This window comes from Mobula birostris, chromosome 11 (assembly GCF_030028105.1).
Source record: "Mobula birostris isolate sMobBir1 chromosome 11, sMobBir1.hap1, whole genome shotgun sequence".
NCBI lineage: Eukaryota > Metazoa > Chordata > Chondrichthyes > Myliobatiformes > Myliobatidae > Mobula > Mobula birostris.
In genome coordinates, this window is record NC_092380.1 from 70,419,355 (window position 1) to 70,442,827 (window position 23,473).

The 23,473-nt window shown below is 43.8% G+C and overlaps 1 protein-coding gene across 1 annotated transcript in view; it reads right to left on the reverse strand.

The window, feature by feature from the left end:
- Positions 1-23,473, reverse strand: part of LOC140205172 (uncharacterized) — a 56,722-nt gene that overhangs the window by 23,509 nt on the left and 9,740 nt on the right. Inside the window, exon 5 of the mRNA XM_072272469.1 lies at positions 12,251-12,343. Within this exon, the coding sequence (XP_072128570.1) occupies positions 12,251-12,343 (93 nt within the window). The remainder of the gene's footprint in view (positions 1-12,250; positions 12,344-23,473) is intronic.

Sequence of the window (23,473 nt, forward strand, 5' to 3'; positions counted from 1 at the left end):
GGTCAGTCCTTGATGAGGTCTCCATAAGTCCGGCAGCAGTGTCTGAGATACTGGCTAGTCTCAGTTCAGTTCTCTTCAGAGAAGCAGTTAAGGAGGTTAAAAGTACCCTTGTAGTGAGCAAGTAATCGAAGACAATTATTTGAACGCAGGGGAGAATGTAACTGGGTGACCGTCGGATCTTCTTCAGTATCATTAAAAATGTACTTAGGCATCCATCCATGTAATGCTAGAATAGCTGTCTGTGCCTTTAATGGAGACAGTGATGTCATTACGCACGCGCAGGATAGTGGGGAGACCATTTTGTTTCCTGCTGAAGATGCCGGTGGGGCGTTGGAATTGAGTTCCTCCCCGAGACTGGGCATGGTGAGGAAAGGTGAGGATTAATTGACAATATCCATGTGAATTCATTTATGCTTGTTGGCGGATTGAGAATATCGGTAATTTGACATGTTTGACATGTGGATGCTTTAGAATTTCACGAGTAAAGGCATCGATGCTGGATCGCGTGGCTCATGCAAAGTTCCTCACCATCCAAGTAGGTCAGTCTTCCTGTAATTTAACTACCAGGCAATACCTCGTAAAAGTTGTGCCAAAGTGTACCTTTTGTCTAACTTTATTGTATCAGGACTGATTGTGCATGTAACCGCGTAACGTGAATGTTTAGTCTCTGTTCGGAAGTTCAGCTCGTGTGTACGTCTTAGATGAGATGTATTCACTTACATTTTTTGCTGTTATGTATAAGATGCAGGGTGGGTGGGATCCTAACGTTGTTTGTATTATGTTCCTTCAAGATTGCCACTACCGTATTAGTACCGTATTAGTTCTGGTATTTTTACACTGCATACACAATTCTGTCCATACACAAATGTGTGGATCGAAATTTAAACTGAGATTATAACGGCAAAATCTGGTTGTAAATTCGTTCAGTTTGTTTTGCGACCCTCTTCTGGCACTTAAACATCTAAAACAGATAAAGGAATTGAAACCCGAAGAAGTATTTGTTGTCCTGAGTGTGTACTTTTCCCCAGGCTATAAAATTTGGTACCAGGAGTGGGGTTAATTCCAAGCCAGTTTAGAAGGTCTCCGATTGTTGCATGCAGTATAATTTACAATACCTAATACAGTAGTGGTGAAGACAGGACCGTGTTCCTGTCGGGCGGAAGGAGAGAGCACGGTGGAGCCTCAGGATTGGGCCGGTATGTCAGCAACTGATGTCAGCACGCAGAGCGGAGACATGGACCCAGGGATCTGCGGGCCGTGAAGCCCTCGCGTTTGCGGCAAAGGACGGCTGCAACTCCCTTTTGCAAGCTTGTGAGAACTTTAAAGACGTTTACTATGTCATGCTCAGAGGACGCACCAGTTGAAATTGATTTGAATGAACGAATTAGGGAGTTGCGTAGTGGGTATGATGAAGCCATGGCAACTATAAATAAATTAAGCAAAAGGTCCTATGGAGGAGGAGGAGAAGATGGCGGCGCGACGCAGCTTGTGCGGCCACTCCGGTGAATGATATCCGTAATCTGTCAAGTAGGGTGCCGTGCACAATTCTGATTTGATGGAGACAGACGTGAGAGGACGGAGGAACATCTGGAGAAACTTCTGAAATGCCTTTCTTGCTGCAGCTGTTACTGTGTGATCTAGAGTCTCTGGAGGGGAAGGCCCGAGTCCTCGGCTTTGCTTGTTGCTCGGCAGCCGGGACGGGGTCGAAGCGCTCGGCAGAGATGGTGCTCGGTGCTTGGTGTCGAAGGGCTGGTCGGAGGCTCGAAGTTTCCGGACGGACTCAGAGTTGGCTGTGGTCGGTGCTTCCAATGCATGGACAGGTGTCGGTGCCTGGAGGTTTATGGCAGAGAGAGTTTCTCCCTCCTGCTGCCTGCTATCGGAGACTATCAGGAGTCGATCAGAACTTTGAGGCTTTTTTTTTACCGTTCCCATGATCTGCTCTTTATCAAATTATGGTATTACTTTGCACTGCTGTAACTATATGTTATAATTACTGTATGTGGTCTTGTCAGTGTTAGTCTTTGGTTTATCCTTTTTTTGTGATATCACTCTGGAGGAACATTGTATCATTTCTTAATGCATCCATGCATTTCTAAATGACAATAAACGAGGACTGAGTGTCCTCATAATCTAATCTATGTATACGTCCCAAGGGAAAGACACATTGTTCCATTTATGGGGGATGTTGGGAAAGATGGGAGGTCTGCTGATGACTCTATTGAAGAAGTACAACGTGCACTTCATTGTAGAAATCAGTCTGACCAGGATCAGTATGACTTTACGTCCCTGCTCGGGGGTACAGCCTTAGAGGAAGCACATATGCGCAGTGATGCTGGGGAAGACCGGGCTGATGACTTGTTCACCTAACTCAGGGAAGCTTTTAGAGACAAGCGTGGTGCACCCCAGCTGTTGCATAGCTTCTACAGTCACAAACAGCGTGAGGGTGAGTACAGAGAAGATTTACTAGAATGTTACCTGGGTTTCATCACCTAATTTACAAAGAAAGGTTGAATAAGTTGGGTCTATATTCTTTGGAACGTAGAAGGTTGAGGGGGGACTTGATAGAGGTATTTAAAATTATGAGGGGGATAGATAGAGTTGACGTGGATCGGCTTTTTCCATTGAGAGTGGGGGAGCTTCAAACAAGAGGACATAAGTTGAGAGTTAAAGGGCAAAAGTTTAGGGGTAACATGAGAGGGAACTTCTTTACTCAGAGAGTGGTAACTGTGTGGAACGAGCTTCCAGCAGAAGTGGTTCAGGCAGGTTCAATGTTGTCATTTAAAGTTAAATTGGACAGCTATATGGACAGGAAAGGAATGGAGGGTTATGGGCTGAGTGCAGGACGGTGGGACTAGGTGGGAGTAGAGTTCGGCATGGACTAGAGGGGCTGAGAAGGCCTGTTTCCATGCTGTAATTGTTATCTGGTTATATATGGTTATATGGGTGAAGATGTAAGGGAATTTTCACATGCCCTAGCCCAAGCTCTTAACTTGCTACTGAAGCACTTCCCTGATGCCGTGACCAATAAGAGAGTGGTGCTAAGAGATCAGTTTATAGAGGGGATCCGGGATCCTTCCCTCAGAAGGGAGCTCCACAGATTCGTGCGGGACCACCCTGAGTCCTCAATGACTGTGGCTCGTAGACTAGCCCCTGGGAAATACAAAGTCTGGAAAGTCAAAGTGTAGCAGTGGCCAGGCACAGTGGTCGACTCTTAAAGCTCGGGAATCTGAGTCTGTCATACTAGATGATGTCCTTAAAGTGGTCGCAGAGCAGGGCAAAGCGCTTTGTGAATTGACTCAAGCGGTGAAAGATCTCACTGTACAGAGGGATTCTACACACGCTACTAGCAGCAGATGTAATTTACAGCCTAGGTTCACAGAAGATGGGCAACCAATATGTTTTAAGTGTCAGGTGGGAGGGCATTTGGCCAAGAATTTCCCACAGTAGCTGGGTGCAAGGGAAGTGGAGTCTGCATCCTCCCGCCTCAAGAGGTTGGGAGTTGGGCGATTCAACAGAACCTCATAGATACAGATAATGTACAGCTACCCCGTGACAGCTGCTGCAATGCCCTATAGGGACATGTCCATTTGTGGAGATTGAAGTATGAGGTGTCGCTGTCCGTTGTCTGCTGGACACAGGTACTCAGGTAAGCACCCTGACCGAGCAGTTCTTTCAAGAACACTTGAATGGAGAGGATGAGGGTATAGAAACATAGAAACATAGAAAATAGGTGCAGGAATAGGCCATTCGGCCCTTCGAGCCTGCACCACCATTTATTATGATCATGGCTGATCATCCAAATCAGAGCCCTGCACCAGCCTTCCCTCCATACCCTCTGATCCCCCTAGCCACAAGGGCCATATCTGACTCCCTCTTAAATATAGCCAATGAACTGGCCTCAACTGTTTCCTGTGGCAGAGAATTCCACAGATTCACCACTCTCTGTGTGAAGAAGTTTTTCCTAATCTCAGTCCTAAAAGGCTTCGCCTTTACCCTCAAACCTTGACCCCTCGTTCTGGACTTCCCCAACATCGGGAACAATCTTCATGCATCTAGCCTGTCCAATCCCTTTAGGATTTTATACATTTCAATCAGATCCCCCCTCAATCTTCTAAATTCCAATGAGTACAAGCCTAGTTCATCCAGTCTTCCTTCATATGAAAGTCCTGCCATCCCAGGAATCAATCTGGTGAACCTTCTTTGTACTCCCTCTATGGTAAGGATGTCTTTCCTCAGATTAGGGGACCAAAACTGCACACAATGCTCCAGGTGTGGTCTCACCAAGGCCTTGTACAACTGCAGTAGTACCTCCCTGCTCCTGTACTCAAATCCTCTTGCTATAAATGCCAGCATACCATTTGCCTTTTTCACCGCCTGCTGTACCTGCATGCCCACTTTCAATGACTGGTGTATAATGACACCCAGGTCTCGTTGCACCTCCCCTTTTCCTAATCGGCCACCATTCAGATAATAATCCGTTTTCCTATTTTTACCTCCAAAGTGGATAACTTCACATTTATCCACATTAAATTGCATCTGCCATGAATTTGCCCACTCACCCAACCTATCCAAGTCACCCTGCATCCTCTTAGCATCCTCCTCACCGCTAACACTGCCGCCCAGCTTCATGTCATCCGCAAACTTGGAGATGCTGCATTTAATTCCCTCATCCAAGTCATTAATATATATTGTAAACAACTGGGGTCCCAGCACTGAACCTTGCGTACCCCACTAGTCACTGCCTGCCATTCTGAAAAGGTCCCGTTTATTCCCATTCTTTGCTTCCTGTCTGCTAACCAATTCTCTATCCACATCAATACCTTACCCCCAATACCGTGTGCTTTAAGTTTGCACACTAATCTCCTGTGTGGGACCTTGTCAAAAGCCTTTTGAAAATCCAAGTATACCACATTCGCTGATTCTCCCCTATCCACTCTACTAGTTACATCCTCAGAAAATTCTATGAGATTCGTCAGATATGATTTTCCTTTCACAAATCCATGCTGTCTTTGTCCGATGATTTCACCGCTTTCCAAATGTGCTGTTATCACATCTTTGATAACTGACTCCAGCAGTTTCCCCACCACCGACGTCAGGCTAACCGGTCTATAATTCCCCGGTTTCTCTCTCCCTCCTTTTTTAAAAAGTGGGGTTACATTAGCCACCCTCCAATCCTCAGGAACTAGTCCAGAATCTAACGAGTTTTGAAAAATTATCACTAATGCATCCACTATTTCTTGGGCTACTTCCTTAAGCACTCTGGGATGCAGACCCTCTGGCCCTGGGGATTTATCTGCCTTTAATCCCTTCAATTTACCTAACACCACTTCCCTACTAACATGTATTTCGCTCAGTTCCTCCATCTCACTGGACCCTCTGTCCCCTACTATTTCTGGAAGATTATTTACGTCCTCCTTATTGAAGACAGAACCAAAGTAATTATTCAATTGGTCTGCCATGTCCTTGCTCCCCATAATCAATTCACCTGTTTCTGTCTGTAGGGGACCTACATTTGTCTTTACCAGTCTTTTCCTTTTTACATATCTATAAAAGCTTTTACAGTCCGTTTTTATGTTCCCTGCCAGTTTTCTCTCATAATCTTTTTTCCCCTTCCTAATTAAGCCCTTTGTCCTCCTCTGCTGAACTCTGAATTTCTCCCAGTCCTCAGGTGAGCCACTTTCTCTGGCTAATTTGTATGCTTCTTCTTTGGAATTGATACTATCCCTAATTTCTCTTGTCAGCCACGGGTGCACTACCTTCCTTGATTTATTCTTTTGCCAAACTGGAATGAACAATTGTTGTAGTTCATCCATGCAATCTTTAAATGCTTGCCATTGCATATCCACCATCAATCCTTTAAGTGTCATTTGCCAGTCTATCTTAGCTAATTCACGTCTCATACCTTCAAAGTTACCCCTCTTTAAGTTCAGAACCTTTGTTTCTGAATTAACTATGTCACTCTCCATCTTAATGAAGAATTCCACCGTATTATGGTCACTCTTACCCAAGGGGTCTCTCACAACAAGATTGCTAATTAACCCTTCCTCATTGCTCAAAACCCAGTCTAGAATAGCCTGCTCTCTAGTTGGTTCCTCGACATGTTGGTTCAAAAAACCATCCCACATACATTCCAAGAAATCCTCTTCCTCAGCACCTTTACCAATTTGGTTCACCCAATCTACATGTAGATTGAAGTCACCCATTATAACTGCTGTTCTTTTATTGCACACATTTCTAATTTCCTGTTTAATACCATCCCTGACCTCACTACTACTGTTAGGTGGCCTGTACACAACTCCCAGCAGCGTTTTCTGCCCCTTAGTGTAATGCAGCTCTACCCATATCGATTCCACATCTTCCCGGCTTATGTCCTTCTTTTCTATTGCGTTAATCTCCTCTTTAACCAGTAACGCTACCCCACCTCCTTTTCTTTCATGTCTATCCCTCCTGAATATTGAATATCCCTGAACGTTGAGCTCCCATCCTTGGTCACCCTGGAGCCATGTCTCTGTGATCCCAACTATATCATAATCATTAATAACAATCTGCACTTTCAATTCATCCACCTTGTTACGAATGCTCCTTGCATTGACACACAAAGCCTTCAGGCGCTCTTTTACAACTCTCTTAGCCCTTATACAATTATGTTCAAAAGTGGCCCTTTCTGATGCTTGCCCTGGATTTGTCGGCCTGCCACCTTTACTTTTCTCCTTACTACTTTTTGCTTCTACCCTCACTTTACACCCCTCTGTCTCTCTGCACTGGTTCCCATCCCCCTGTTGTGAACTAACCTCCTCTCGCCTAGCCTCTTTAATTTGATTCCTACTCCCCAACCATTCTAGTTTAAAGTCACCTCGCTAATCTCCCTGCCAGGATATTGGTCCCCCTAGGATTCAAGTGTATTTTGTACAGGTCACGCCTGCGCCAAAAGAGGTCCCAATGATCCAAAAACTTGAATCCCTGCCTCCTGCTCCAATCCCCCAGCCACACATTTATCCTCCACCTCATTGCATTCCTACTCTCACTGTCGCATGGCACAGACAGTAATCCCAAGGTTACTACCTTTGCGGTCCTTTTTCTCAACTCCCTTCCTAGCTCCCTATATTCTCCTTTCAGGACCTCTTCCCTTTTCCTACCTATGTCATTGGTACCTATATGTACCACGACCTCTGGCTCCTCACCCCCCCACTTCAGTATATCTTGGACGTGATCAGAAATATCCCAGACCCTGGCACCAGGGAGCTAAACTACCATCCGGGTCTCTGGACTGCGTCCACAGAATCGCCTATCTGACCCCCTCACTATCGAGTCCCCTATTACAACTGCCCTCCTCTTCCTTTCCCTACCCTTCTGAGCTACAGGGCCGGACTCTGTGCCGGAGGCAAGGCCACTGTCGCTTCCCCCAGGTAAGCTGTCCCCCCCAACAGTACTCAAACAGGAGTACCTATTGTTAAGGGGCACAGCCACCGGGGTACTCTCTATTACTTGACTCTTCCCTTCCCCCTCCTAACCGTGACCCACTTGTCTGCCTCCTGTGGCCCTGGTGTGACCACCTGCCTGTAAATCCTCTCTATCAACTCCTCGCTCTCCCTGACCAGACGTATGTTGTCCACTGCTGGCTGGCTTAGGCTAGCAGCTGCAAACGGTCTTGATATTCCTTACCTTGGGTATCTAGAGCTAGAGGTTCAGGCAATGGGCATGAAGATACCAAATTATGGCTTTCCAGAAGTCAGGGATCCTGTTAGCACCAAACCACCTATCCCATGTATTGTAGGCATGAACATTATCAGCCAGTGTAAGCAACTTGTCTACACAGTGATTGACTTTGATGTCCAGTATCGTCCGGGTAGGAGCAATACCGTGGCTGATGCAGTCTCTAGGCAGCCATTTGCAGGGGAGCCTGAGCCTATCTCAGAGGATGCGGAGATTGATGGGTCTGTGGCGATCTGTAGTTTGATCAATCGCGGCACTGCCCTTGACCCGGCACTGGTTATCGCTGGTCTTAACAGCTGTAGGGTTAAGCAAATTCGAGCCTGGGAAGCTGGTACTAGTGATGTAAATGGTCCAATGCAAGGGAACACTCCAACTCTCCCACATTATTCTAATGGGGACTTATGTACTTTTCAGCAGCAAGACCCTGTGTTAGGTGTCCTAAGACAGCGGTCCCCAACCACCGGGCTGCAAAGCATGTGTAACCGGGCCGCAAGGAAACAATATGATTTGGTGATATGAGTCAGCTGCACATTTCCTCATTCCCTGTCACACCCACTGTTGAGCTTGAATGCACGCGAGGTCATTACCCGCGCGTCATCCATGTCAGCGCAGGAAGGAGATCAACTCCTCGAGCTTGCAAATGACAGAGGGCTGAAAAGTCTGTTTGACATAACATCTCTGCCGGCATTCTGGATCAAAGTCTATGCTAAATATCCTGAGATAGTCATGAAAGCACTGAAAACTTTGCTTCCATTTCCAACGTATCTCTGCAATGAATGCAACGAAAACTAAATTGCGGAATAGACTGGACATAAGGGACCCCCTTCGAGTATCGCTGTCTCCCATCACCCCTCGATGGGACCGTCTTGTTGCAGGAAAACAAGCCCAGGGCTCCCACTGATTCAGCGATATTGGTGTGTTGCAACGATTTTATATGTTCATATGGGGAAAATATGTGCTGTGTGCTTAATATCCAAACATTACTTAGAATGTTTTGATGCTTTTGACTTATAAGTGACTTAGAATGTTATTATGCTTTTGACTTATAAGTGACTTATAATTGACTTATCACTATATTCATGCGAGGAAAATATGCACTGTGTGTTTCATATTAAATTCGTTAGATAAACCCCTTTAGAAATGAAATTGTGTATTAGTCATAGATGACTTATCACCTATATTCCAGTCGTGATTAACATCCAACCCCCGTACAGAATCGCCAAAAACGATTTGTAGAAAAAAATCGGCACGTACACGCATGCGCACACTGGTGCCCGTGCAAGGCTTCGTGGTCATGGTAGTCTTCTCGGGGTAAACACAACGTATTTGACGGCTACTCTCGTCCGTCGGCAACCCTACCACCACGTCACCCCCAGCCCCCAACCCCCGGTTCGGCCGGTCCGCAAGAATGTTGTCAATAATAATAATAAACCGGTCCGCGGTGCAAAAAAGGTTGGGGACCCCTGTCCTAAGAGACTTATGGGATCAGAAAAGAAAGCTGAGTGGCCAGGAGCGTAAAACTCTGCCTAAACCTGTTTTGTCTCTGTTCAGGCACTGGGACAGTATCAGGGAGCGTAAAGGTTTACTGTATAGGGTAGTTGAGGATGAGAAGCTTGGGGAGTGTTACCAGCTTCTGGTACCTAACAGCTTGAGGAACAAAGTGTTAGAGTATGTACATGACTCTATGGGCCATCAAGGTATAGAACGTACTCTGCAGTTGTTGAGATGTCAATGTTTTTAGGTGGGCATACACGAGGATGTGGCACGGTGGGTCAAAAATTGTCCACGTTGTGTACTTACTAGGATGCCGCAGCCTAGGATCCACCCCGCCACCCCCCCCTCCATGAAGTAATTTCTGGCTTCCAGGCCCCTTGAAGTTGTAGCTATAGATTTCACTGCGTTGGAGCCGGCAACTGACAGGCATGAGAATGTCTTAGTGGTCACGGACGTTTTCACTAAATTCACCCAAGCATTTCCGACTTGAGATCAAAAGGCGGATACCACAGTAAGGGTGCTCTTGAGGAAATGGTTCATGAAGTACGGTGTCCCTGAGAGATTGCATTCTGACCAGGGCTGTAAGTTCGAAAGTCAGGTCATAGCTGAGCTTTGCAAAATATACGGGGTAAAGAAAAGCCGTACCACATCTCATCATCCTACTGGAGCGGGGCAGTTCCACCGTTTCAACAGGGCAATGCATGATCTGTTGTGTACGTTGCCTCCAGAAAAGAAGCACAGGTGGCCAGAACGTCTACCGAGTTGGTGTACGCATATAATGCAACACCTCACGCAATCACCGGGTATTCACCTTACTATCTGTTGTTTGAGATGGATCACCACTTGCCCCTGGATGCTCTGCTGGGGCAAGAACAGACGGTGGACCGGAAACATGACTGACTAGCTGTACACCAGAGCCGACTGAGGGATGCGCATGCCCGAGCAAGAAAATACTCTGCACAGAAGGCGGCAGAACGCATTGCCTGACAGGAGGACAAAGTGTACTGTCCCAAAGTTGATGTGGATGCACTGATTTACTTGAGGAACAGACCATTAGGCCGTAATAAGAGTCAGGATGCTTGGAACTCAACCGTCTACAGGGTGGTAGAGGTACTAGGCAACACATACACTGTGGAACCTTGGGAGGGTGGGCCTAGTAAGAGGGTGAACAGGGTAGACATCAGGCCCTGTGAGAACCATCCCACTCCAGCTACCCGAAGGAGACTGCAAACTCCAGTAACCCAGGCCAGCTCACCCCTGGGGCATGAATCAGATTCTGAGGATTCAGAAAATGGTGTTATTGTGATACAAGATATGTCAGAACAGGGTGCACAGAGTCTTGACCCTTGCCTAGACAGCATAGCTTCCGAAAATATGACACCTTCTGGAACTGAGACCGGGGAGCCGAGGACAGCTAATGCAGGGGCAGAGGTCGGAAGCCCTCTTGTAGCAGCACCCCGCAGGAGTAAACAAGTAAATGCTGGACAGCACCCTAACCCACATCGTGAACCAAGGTCAGTCCTTGATGAGGTCTCCATAAGTCCGGCAGCAGTGTCTGGGATACTGGCTAGTCTCAGTTCAGTTCTCTTTAGAGAAGCAGTTAAGGAGGTTAAAAGTACCCTTGTAGTGAGTGAGTAATCGAGGATGATTACTTGAATGCAGGGGAGAATGTAACCGGGTGACTGTCGGATCTTCTTCAGTATCGTTAAAAGTGTACTTAGGTATCCATCCGGGTAATGCTAGAATAGCTGTCTGTGCCTTTAGTGGAGACAGTGATGTCATTACACCCGCGCAGGATAGTGGGGAGACCATTTTGTTTTCTGCTGAAGATGCAGGTGGGGCGTTGGAATTGAGTTCCTCCCCGAGACTAGGCATGGTGAGGAAAGGTGAGCATTAATTGACAATATCCATGTGAATTCATTTATGCTTGTTGGCAAATCAAAAATATCAGTAATTTGACATGTTTTACATGTGGATGCTTTAGATTTTCACGAGTAAAGGCATCGACGCTGGATCGCGTGGATTATGCAAAGTTCCTCCCATCCAAGTAGGTCAGTCTTCCTGTAATTTAACTACCAGGCAATACCTTGTAAAAGTTGAGCCAAAGTGAACCTATTCTCTAACTTTATTGTATCGGGACTGATTGTGCATGTAACCGCGTAACGTGAATGTTTAGTCTCTGTTTGGAAGTTCAGCACGTGTGTACGTCGTAGATGAGATGTATTCGCTTACCTTTTTCACTGTTATGTATAAGATGCAGGGTGGGTGGGATTCTAATGTTGTTTGTATTGTGTTCCTTCAGAATTGCCACTACCGTATTAGTACCGTATGAGTTCTGGTATTTTTTATACTGCATACACAATTCTGTCCATACGCAATTCTGTCCATAAACTGAGATTGTAACGGCAAGAACTGGTTGTAAATTCATTCGTTTTGTTTTGCGACCCTCTTCTGGCACGTAAACATCTAAATTAGTGGACTAGACCGTCTTCAAGGAATCATCTTCAGATAATCTGAGGACCACTTTATTGGCACCTTCATTATGACCGTCACAATGAACAGAATTTCCCAGTGCCCACCCTTTTAATTGTTCTTGCCATTCCTGTTCCAACACGAAATTCTGCAAATGCTATAAATCTTCAGCACACACACAAAATACTGGAGGAACTCAGCAAACCAGGGAGCATATATGGAGGTAAAAAAAAGTCAACATTTTGAGCCAAGACATATGCAGTGAAGAAAATGACATAAATTTGTCTTATGATGTGCAATTGATCTGAAATTAATGAAACATCAACAGTTACAGACGCTGCTTGACTTGCTGAGTTCCCCCGAATTTTGTGTGTATTACTCATTTCATTTCTTTCCTGTGCAGTCATCCTTAAACAGAATTTACTGCCTTGACAATAAAGGAGCTTTTTTTCCTCAAGCTTGGGAATGTCAAAGCTGTGTTTAACCCATTTATATAATTTTGTGTGTTCAGAGTGCAACATGAAAAATGGACATTTTGCCTTTAATATAATCAGACATGTCAATCACTTACCTATTGGAATTTGGGGATCCTGACTGGTTAAGAGCAGTTGGCAGGTTTGATCTCTGCTTTCCATTGGGTCACACTGACTGGTATCTACAGATGCTAGTTTAAAAGATATTTAATTTTATATATGAATCTAAGCTTTCTACACAATATATATAACGTATGAACACTTAATTCAGAGTGCAGGTTTTGAATTTTCACACCTTTCCACATTAAGCTATTCTGTATTTGTTGCAAATAACTACAAAATGTTCAAAGTAAATTTACTGTAAAAGTTCATACTGTATATGTCATCATATACTACCTGGAGAATTGTTTTCTTGCATACATTCAGAGTAGAGTGAAGAAAAACAGCAGCTATACACAATCAAAAACTGACAAACAACCAAAGTGCAAAAAAAAGATGCGCTGTGTAAATAAAAAAAATAAGTAAACAAACAATACGGAGATCATGAGTAACATAGTCCTTGGAAGTGTCCATTGGGTGTGGAATCAGCTCAGAGTTGGCATGAGTGAGATTATCTACCCTGGTTCACGAGGATATTTAAATTTTAAATATTTTAATATTTTAAGTCTTTCCACATCTTGCTTTGATAATTACTTGTAATGTATATTCACATAGAGAATTTTATTTCTTGATATAGAGCCAAGTTAATACTAAATGCTCTCTTTTAGTATATCAAGTGCTGTCCATATCTGAACTTAAAAGTTCTTTGTTTTAACACCAAACTATAATTTCTGTCCAGAAATTATATTTCCTGCATTTTTGTTACACTTGTACGTTCTGCATTTATGCAATTAGCGGAAATGCTAAAAATCGGAGTTCTGGTGAAATTTATTTCTAAAAAACATTTAGATTAGTTTTTGCACATTTTGGTTCAAAAGAAGATTTATGTAAATATCCAATGATGGCTGCCTGCAAACGCTGCAGGTGCCAGGTCATTGCCACTAGGGATCATGGGAAACGTGACTCGGCTTCAAAGTAGACTCTTCAATCGCTGCAGTGAATCAGAGTGAAGGAAACATCTTCAGCATCAGCAATGGGAAATGAGGCAGGCCTGATCAGAGAGTAACTGCTGTGTACATACATCTATTGATGCTTCTGGACACATCTTCAGTGATGTTCCTGGAATCATCGGGTGTTTCGGGTCTTTCAACATCACACAACCTCCTCCAGGTGACCCAGCCAGGGCTGATCAGACCCCAGCTTTTGTCTAGATAGCTAGCTACTTATGACTCCATGGCTCCCCTCTTTTGAGCCACAGCCATCTTGAGGCCCTCTCTGCCGCATCGGTGGTACTGCGGATGGCTCTCCTCTTCCTCTCTCCCTCGATGCCCAAAATGCTGAAGGCTCTAACTAAAGAACGGGCTACGAATCTCCTACAACCAACCTCCACTGGGAGACACCTCGCTCTCCATCCAGCCTGCTGACAGTTGCTGACCAGTCCTGCGTACTTGGAGAGCTTCCTTTCAAAGGCCTCCTCCAAGCTATCTTCCCATGGGACTGTCAGCTCCAGCAGCACCACTTACTTAGTAGACTCAGACACTAGGACAATGTCTGGTCGCAGGGTGGTGGCTGCTATATGGGTGGGGAACTTCAGCTGCCCTTTGAGGTCCACCAACAGCTACCAGTCCCTTGCAAAGGTCAGAATGCCTGCAGATGTTCTTTTGGCAGGTATTGGCTGCTCCCCAGCTCTGACAAAGGCAATGGTCTGCTTGGAGGGTTGGGACCGCTTCGCCCGCTCAACTCCTGCGCTAACGGCTTCAGTGATGGTCTTCAGGACCTGATCATGCCTCCACCTGTACCGTCCCTCACCAAGTGCCCTTGCACAGCCGCTGAGGATGTGCTCCAGGGTTCCTCGCTTGGAGCACAGTGGGCACGCAGATGACTCTGCCTTGCCCCATGTGTGCAGGTTTGATGGGCTTGGAAGCACATAATATTCTTTCCCTGTTAGGACGTATCATGCTATGTGTGGTTTACACTTGAGTGCAGGGCTTGCTGTTTGTTTTACTGTAAATGAAAAAAGTAAGTTATATAGTACAGAATTGCCACATTTATCAATTAAAAATGAGCTGTCAACACCATAGTGATGTCAAATTGTGTTGAATTACACACAAAAAATGGCAATTGAGCTGAAGTTATTTGCATATTGAAGTATTTGATCCCATTTCATGACTAGTGAGACATCTCCATGAAATTTGAACAACTTAAAGGATATTGACACACTATTTTTGTGCATTTCACACATAAAGCACACTGAAGGTTTTCAATTAGATATTAAATGGTATTTTATTAGATCTAAAATAATACTTGATAACTCTTCAGTGGAAATGTTTTCACCACCCAAGTGCAGTGAACAGGAAGCAAGTGCTGATTATTGTATTTGAATAGTAAGATGTTAAATGTTTTCATGACCATTAATGATTGCTTTCGAACATCATGTTAACACTATTTAATTTGTACTAAATATACACAATATTAGCTAAATGTACAATGACTTTGTTTTAAAAAAATAGAACCCAACACAACAATTTGATTTTTGAAACCTAAATAGAAAATTGTGAAATAGTGGTGTGCTAGTTATATTTACTATCTATATTAATAATTTCATTCGGGCTCGTCAGCTGTGGTTGGTAACTCATCTAGGAGAAGGAAAGCTCTGATCTCAATCCTCTGCTGTCTTGCAGCTACAGTATATCTGCTCACAGGAATGCTTTGGGAGTAAACCCCATGGGAAAAATCTGCAGCTGGAGTCCCTAAGGCAGTCCTGTATTGAGTTCAATGCTGACTGGCAACTCCTGCGATGCTGCTGCTGGTGCCAAACTGTATCAGTCTCTGCAGTTCCTTCAGTTTCATCAGATGTGTGGAGAGGGTGAGCTTGCTACATGGACAACAGCTTTCTCTCCGTATTGTACTGCCCGGGCTTGCACATCAAGACAACTAGCATGTAACATCCATGGTCAACCCTGACCAACAGAGACCTCATCATCAATGGAGGGAACATAGTATGAGTTACTTAAGTTCATCTAAAAGTCAGAGTACTGGTGAACTTTATCTCTTTAGAAAATATTAGGTTGTTTTTTTCACGTTTCGGTTCAAAAGGAGATCGATGTATATACTGTATCCAACGATGGCTGCCTGCAGACGCTGCAGCCGCCAGATCCTTGCCACTAGGGATCATGGGAAGTGTGACCCAGCTCTAAAGTATTTTCTTCAATCTGACACAAGAGATTATGTCTGCTGGTTCATCTATAAATTCAGGTGAATTACAGAATTTTATCCAGTTTTAAATATAGACCAAAACATAATTTAACTGGGAATGTTGGTGTCTATTTTTGTGCCTGAATTACAAGTAATAATAATGTAATGACTTACTAGTCAGTACCAGTATAGACAATTGAATTGGTTGCCATCATGTTAGACTTACAGTGGGTGGATGAAATTGCCCATACAAGGTTGTATTTTGTTTCAATTCCTTTTCAGTTTTGATGAGTCTTTTAAGAAATCATTCTAGTGGTAGGTCAGATGTATTGTTGGAGGCTCAAACATTATTTTAGATACAATGTCACAAAGTAGAGAAAATCTGCAGATGCTGGGAATCCAAGCAACACACACAAAATGCTGGAGGAACTCAGCAGGCCAGGCAGCATCTATGGAAAAGAGTACAGTCGATATTTCAGGTAGAGACCCTTCGGCAGGGTCTGCCAAAGTCCTGCAACTCTCTGCTACAACTTTCTGGCTTCTCAATGTCACATTACATTTACTACCTCATCCTGAATGCTGAGTGACTGAACCTTCTTGACCAGCCTCCCATGAGGGACTTTGTCAAATGCCTTATTGAAGTCCATGGAGACAACATCCACTGCCTTACCTTCATACATTTTCCTGATAACTTGCTCGAAATACTCTACAAGATTGGTTAGACATGACCTACCACGTACAAAGCTCTGCTGACTGTCCTTTATTAGTCCATGACTATCCAAATACTTATATGTCCAGACCCTAAGAATACGTTTTGCTAATTTTCCCACAACTAATGTCAGACTCACCGGTCTATAATTTCCTGTTTTCTGTTTAGAGCCTTTTTAAATAGTGAAACAATATTGGCTATTCTCCAATCCTCTGATACCTCTCCTGTCACTAAGGATGCTTTCAATATTTCTGCTGGGGCTCCAGCAATTTCTGTACTTGCCTCCCTTATCTTCCAAGGGAACACCTTCAGTGTTGGGGATTTGTCCACCCTGATTTACCTCATGACAACATGCACCTTCTCCTCCGTAATCTGTACAGGGTCCATGAAGTTGAAGCTGCTTTGCCTCACATCTATAGACTTTGTATCCATCTCCAAAGTAAAAATAGATGCAAAGAATGCATTTAAGATCTCCCCCATCTGCTTTGGCTCCACACTTGGATTACTATTCTAGTCTTCCAGAGGACCAATTTTGTCCCTCGCAATCCTTTTGTTCTTAACATATCTGTAGAATCCCTTAGGATTCTCTGTCACCTTGTCTGCTAGAGCAACTTCATGCCTTCTTTTAGCCTTCCCGATTTCTTTCTTAAGTGTTTTCTTGCATTTCTTGTACTCCCTTAAGCACCTCATTTGTTCCTACTTGCCTATACCTGCTATGCATCTTTTTCTCTTAACCAATATCTCTTGAAAACCAAGGTTCTCTACGCTTGCTATATTTTACCTTTTATTCTGACTGCCATGTACAAGCTTTGCACTCTCAAAATTTTGCTTTTGAAGGCCTGCCACTTTCCAAATACACCTTTGCCAGAAAACAGCCTGTCCCAATCCACACTTGCTGGATGATTTCTAATATCATCAAGATTGGCCTTTCTCCAATTTAGAATCTCAACCTGCAGACCAGCCCTGTCTCTTTGCACATTTCCTTTGAAAATAATGGCATTGTAGTCACTGGATGCAAACCCTACACAAACCTCTGTGACCTGACTTGTCTGATTCCCTAATAGCAGATCCAGTATTGTATGCTCTGTCATTCGGACTTCTACATACTGATGAAGAAAACTTCCCAGAACACGTTTGACAAATTATCCCATCCAGTCCTTTTACGGTAAGGGTTTCCCAATCAATATGTGGAAAGTTAAAGTCACCTACTATAACAACTTTATGTTTCTTGTAACAGTCTGCAATCTCTTTACACATTTGGTCCACTAAATCCCGAGCACTGCTGGGTTGTCTGTAATATAGCCCCACTAACCTGATTATAGCTTTATTTCTCAGTTCCGCTCATAAAACCTCACTAGTCGAGTACTCCAGTCTGTCCTGACGGAGCACTGCTGAGACATCTTCCCTGACTAATAATTTCACCACTTCTCCTTTAATCCCACCCCCCACTCTGTCACATCTAAAACAATACTACCCCAGAATACTGAGTTGCCAATCCTGCCCCTCCTGCAACCAGGTTTCACTAATGACTGCAATGTCGTAATTCCAGGTGATGATCCATGCTCTGGGCTCCTGTGATATTTCTTGTGTTGAAATATGTGCTCAGGACACTAGTGGCAGCACGCTCAAACTTTTGATTGCTGACTTTGTCTGAGGTCTTACGAACATCTGCCTCCAGAACCTCTCCACTAACTGTTCTGGTACTCTGATTTCCATTGCCCTGCATTTCTAGTTTAAACCCCACCACGCAGCATGAGCAAACTTTCCCACTAGGATATTAGTCTCCCTCCTGTTCAAATGCAAACCATTCCTTCTGTACAGGTCGCACCTTCCCCTGGAAGTAGCCAATGATCCAAAGATCTTATGTCCATCCTCTACACCTACTCCATAGCACATATTAAGTTATATAATATTCCTAATTCCAGTCTCAGAAGTGCATGGCATGGGTAGAAATCCTGAGATCACAGTCCTGGAGATTCTGCCCTTTAGCTTAGCTCCTAACTCCCTGAACTCCCTATGCAGAACCTCATCACTCATCCTACCCATGTCATTAGTACCTACAGGGACCATGACCTCTGACTGTTCACCCTCCTTATTTCTCTATGAGAAATCAACTGTTTCAAGATTTTGCATTTCCATGGGAAGTTTTAAAGAAGAGGAGTACAGCCTGGGATTTTGTCAGGGCACTGGAGCAGGGATCTAATCATAGACCCAGTACTGTACAAACAGTGATATTAACTGTGTAACAAATCCCAAGGTGCAAACAAAGTCAGCATCAAAGTTCAGGCAGAGATCAAAAGACACAGAGAAATCCAAAAAATGCAGAATAGGGAAACAGGCAGAATTGATATTCAGACAGACAGAGTATAGATACGAATGCTGGAAAGGCTCAGGAAAATTAACTAGCACTATCTGGCAACAAACAACTGAAACCACAGGACTGAATTACACGGAGCAATAAACAGAGAGGCAGATGATAGGTGGAGCACAATGAGGCACAGGTGGCAGTAATACAGGTAATAATGAGAAACAGACGGAGTACTCAGTAATACAGGGGCCAGAGTAGAGCAGGAGTGGCGACAGGAACACATGGCAATACAAAACCACAGACTGACAGCTAGGGGGAAACACACAAAAAGACAGAGTTCAACTGGAGGTACTGACAGATTTATGCTTTGCATTTAATCAGTTACTCTGTTTCTTGATTCCATTTAGTCAGTTACTTCCTTTCTTCTTTTCTAAATCTGTTGCATGTTTACTGTGTCTTAATATGTTACTTTGTTACTTGTTTCCCCATATTATTGGTTTAGGGTGACCCATTTCATACTGGCCGTATGAAATTTGAGTTGAGATTTAGTAGAAATTTGGGCAACTTTATTCTGGATATCGGATGGCCACATTTCAGAGAAAATTTAGCACTTGGGGACCAATTCTTGTAGTACTATTGTATTTTCTAAATATACAGTGGCGAATCAGGAGCAGTGCATTTGTATCTCCCTGCATTACAGAATAGCAAAGTGTTGGATGGTGATTTGTGGTGGGAGATCGTGTGGTACATTTCTGGGGATGGTGTTCGAATTTGCACACTGGATTAACAGTCAGATTGCTAAATTTGTATGAAGACTCCTTACATCATCAAGGAAGGGGAGCCACTGACATTGATCCTTTTGACAAGGAAAAGACTGTGAGGGTATTATCTGGCTTCTCGGGTTTTTGTACTCTGTTTTGGGGGAGCTGGCAGGGAGCAGTCTTCCAGCCAAACCCTGACCCAGAGTATGGTAACAGCCTTAAAGAGACTTGAGCCTCAATAGCCTTGGTGGAGTGAATGTTTTAGGGGCTGGTCTATACCTGTGTACCATTTGTATAATTAGAATGTCCTGACTCTTAGTGATTTCCCCAGCTGACAGTTGGTGTAGCTGGTATGTTGAGTACAGGAACAAGGTGCAAGGTGGATGGCAAGTGTGAGAAGGAACAGTGTCCTTGGACAGCTGTGTCTATGCCAAATGGTGTTGTGAAGCTGGGCACTGGTTGGATGCTGAATGGTACTTCCTGGATATGCAGTCCCAAGCCTACCTGTGGTTCCCATAGGGTGGTGTGATTAGACAATAGACAATAGGCAATAGGTGCAGAAGTAGACTATTCGGCCCTTCGAGCCTGCACCGCCATTCTGAGATCATGGTTGATCATCTACTATCAATACCCAGTTCCTGCTTTGTCCCCATAACCCTTGATTCCCCTATCCATAAAATACCCATCTAGCTCCTTCTTGAAAGCATCCAGAGAATTGGCCTCCACTGCCTTCTGAGGCAGCACGTTCCACACCTCCACAACTCTCTGGGAGAAGAAGTTCCTCCTCAACTCTGTCCTAAATGACCTACCCCTTATTCTTAAACCATGCCCTCTGGTACTGGACTCTCCCAGCATCTGAAACATATTTCCTGCCTCTATCTTGTCCAATCCCTTAATAATCTTATATGTCTCAATCGGATCCTCCCTCAATCTCCTTAATTCCAGCATGTACAAGCCCAGTCTCTCTAACCTCTCTGTGTAAGACAGTCTGGACATCCCAGGAATTAAGCTAGTGAACCTACGCTGCACCTCCTCCACAGCCAGGATGCCCTTCCTTAACCCTGGAAACCAAAACTGCACACAATACTCCAGGTGTGGTCTCACCAGGGCCCTATACAAATGCAAAAGGATTTCTTTGCTCTTGTACTCAATTCCCTTTGTAATAAAGGCCAACATTCCATTAGCCTTCTTCACTGCCTGCTGCACTTGCTCATTCACCTTCAGAGACTGATGAACAAGTACTCCTAGATCTCTTAGTATTTCTCCCTTACCTAACTCCACACCGTTCAGATAATAATCTGCCTTCCTGTTCTGGTCCCAAAGGAATAACCTCACACTTATTCACATTAAACGCCATCTGTCAAGTTTCTGCCCAGTCACCCAGCCTATCCAAATCACCTTGAATTCTCCTAACATCCTCATCACATGACACTGCAACCCAGCTTAGTATCATCAGCAAACTTGCTGAAGTTATTCACAATGCCTTCCTCTAAACCATTGACGTAAATCGTAAACAGCTGTGGTCCCAATATAGAGCCCTGTGGTACCCCACTAGTCACCACCTGCCATTCCGAGAAACACCCATTCACTGCTACCCTTTGCTTTCTATCTGCCAACCATTGATATGTGGTGCCATTTGTATGCCACCCCAGTTACCTGGATGAGCACCTTGCCCATGCTGGTCAGTAAGAAAGCTATGACGAAGGAAGGATATTTTGAATGATAGTCTTTCTCAGCATAGCATGACCAGACTGTCCCAGGAACTGATTTTGATGGATTACCTGTTCACAAGGGAAGGTGGCACCTGTCCTGTTGTTGGTTAAGAAAGCAGCACCTACATTCCTGATGGGTTGGTGAACATCACTCACCTGGTAGATCATACCTCAGAGTCCATGGATAAAAGTAAATGGGGTCCAGCTTATTGGCTATTACACTCCAGGGTGGGGCTGGTGAACTTTTGGGGCACAGGGGGGCTGATGGACTCCTATAGCACACTGGAAGTGACTACTGGGTTTACAGTTCTGAGTATTGTGCCTTTGTGGTTTATATATAAGTTAGGAGTCCGTGAGAGTCATACTAGTCTGAGGGTTGGATCATCACATTTGGAACTTTCGAAGGATGCTGTGTCCTGTGGGGGTGAGCCTTATTCTGATTGTCGAAAGTCGATTCCATTGTGATTGGTTAGTTTAGAAGCTGCAGCAGCTTCTCCCAATGGATAACTGTCTGGTGTCCAGTTTGAAATATCCTGGATGTATAAAATAGCACATTGAAGGGGTGAATATTGTGTAGTCTCACACACAGAAGATGATAATTCAGCTGAGGTTATTTGCATATTGAACTGTTTGATCCCATTTGCTGAGTGGTGAGATATTCCCTTGAAATAGGTGTAAACAACTTAAAGGATATCCAAAAACATTTTATGTGCATTTCATACATAAAACAGACTAAAGGCTTGCAATTAGATTATAATCGGTATTTTATTAGATCTAAAATAATATTTGATAACTGTTTAGTGGGAAGGTTTTCTCCACCCAAGTGTAGTAAACAGGAAGCAAGTATTGAAAATTGTATTTGCATAGTAAAATATTGAATGTTTTCATCACCATTATTGATTACTTTCCAACATTATGTTGACTTTATTTAATTTGTATTAAGTTACGCAATATTAGCTGAATGTACTGTGTCTTGTTTTAAAAAAATAGAACCAGACAAAATAAATGTTCATCCAAAGCTTAACAGAGAAATGTGAAATAGTGGGGTGTTATTTATATCTACCATCTGATAATTTAATGAAGGGAACACTGAGTTATTCAAGTTTGTCTTTAATATGAAGGTAGACTTATGAAGGTAGATATGTTGTGTTGAGAAACACAGTGTGGCCTCCTCTATATCAATGATAGCTGATGTAGATTGGAGGTTTGTTCTGACTGCCACAACAGGCTGGTTTTCCTGGCGGCCTACTCCCCATTCCCATTTCAACATGTTGATTAATGGCCTCCTCTACTGCCTCAATGAGGCCAGTCTAAGCTTGGAGGAGCAACACCTCATATTCCATCCGAGGGGTCTCCAGCCTGAGAACATGAACTTGAATTCCCTGACTTCCACTAATTTCTCCTCGTCTCCTTCTCTTTGCTTGCATTCCCCAATCTGACTCCTCACTTATCCCATTTCTTCTCCTCACCTCCCTCTGGTGCCCGTCCTCCTCCTTCTCCCGTGATCCATTATCCTTCTTTCCTTCTTTACCTTTTCCACGTATCATCTCCCAGATTCACACTTCACTGATCCACTAAACTTCCCCCCTCACCTGGCATCTTTTATTTATCACCTGCTAGCTTCTATTCCTTCTCTTCCCCACTTATTCTAGCTTCTATCCCCTCTCTTTCCAGTCCTGATAAGTCATTCTTGTTCCAAACATCAGCTGTTTATTCTTCTGCATGGTTGCTGTGTGGCCTGCTGAGTTCCTTCAGCATTTTGTGTGTGTTACTCTGGATTTTCAGCATCTCCAGAATCTCTTGTATCTCTGATGGGAATGTTTGGACTCAGCAGTAGGAGACGGATAAGTTAAGTAAATGAGTGAAAACAAGGGAAATGATGTTTAATGTGGGCACTTGTGAAATCATGCACTTTGACAAGAGGAATCAAAAGGAAGGCTCTGATTTAAATAGAGATTGTTTATAACTGGGGGAGTATAGAGGGATCCAGGTGTTCCTGAGCACAAACAGCATGAAGTTAGCAGGCGGGTGCAACAAGAAGTGAGAAAGGCAAGTGGCATATCGGCCTTTGTTACCAAGAAGTTTAGAAACACAGACTATTATGACAGAATATAAAGAATTGGTGAGGCTACACCTGGAAGACTGAAAAAAGACTTCCTAGCATTGGAGGTAGCCCAGAAGAGATTGACTATGTGAATATCTGGAATGAAAGGGTTTCTTATTACAAATGGTTAAAGCAGTTCAATCTTTATTCTTTGGAGTGCAAAAGAATATGGCGCGGCACAAAACTCAGAAAGCACAAAATCAGAAGGCAGTAAGTCATCCTTGACCCCAAGGCACTGCTTATGAAGTAACAAAGTAAAAGTAATTATTGATTATTGTGTCTGAATTTAAAATACAAAATGATGTGTCCACAATTAATGTATACATTCCAATATTCACCAGCAACTTTAATGTGTGTTCCAATATTTCAGATAGGTTTACCTAATTTAATTAGTGTTTAATTATCAGAATACTAGTGACTTTTGTTTAAATCA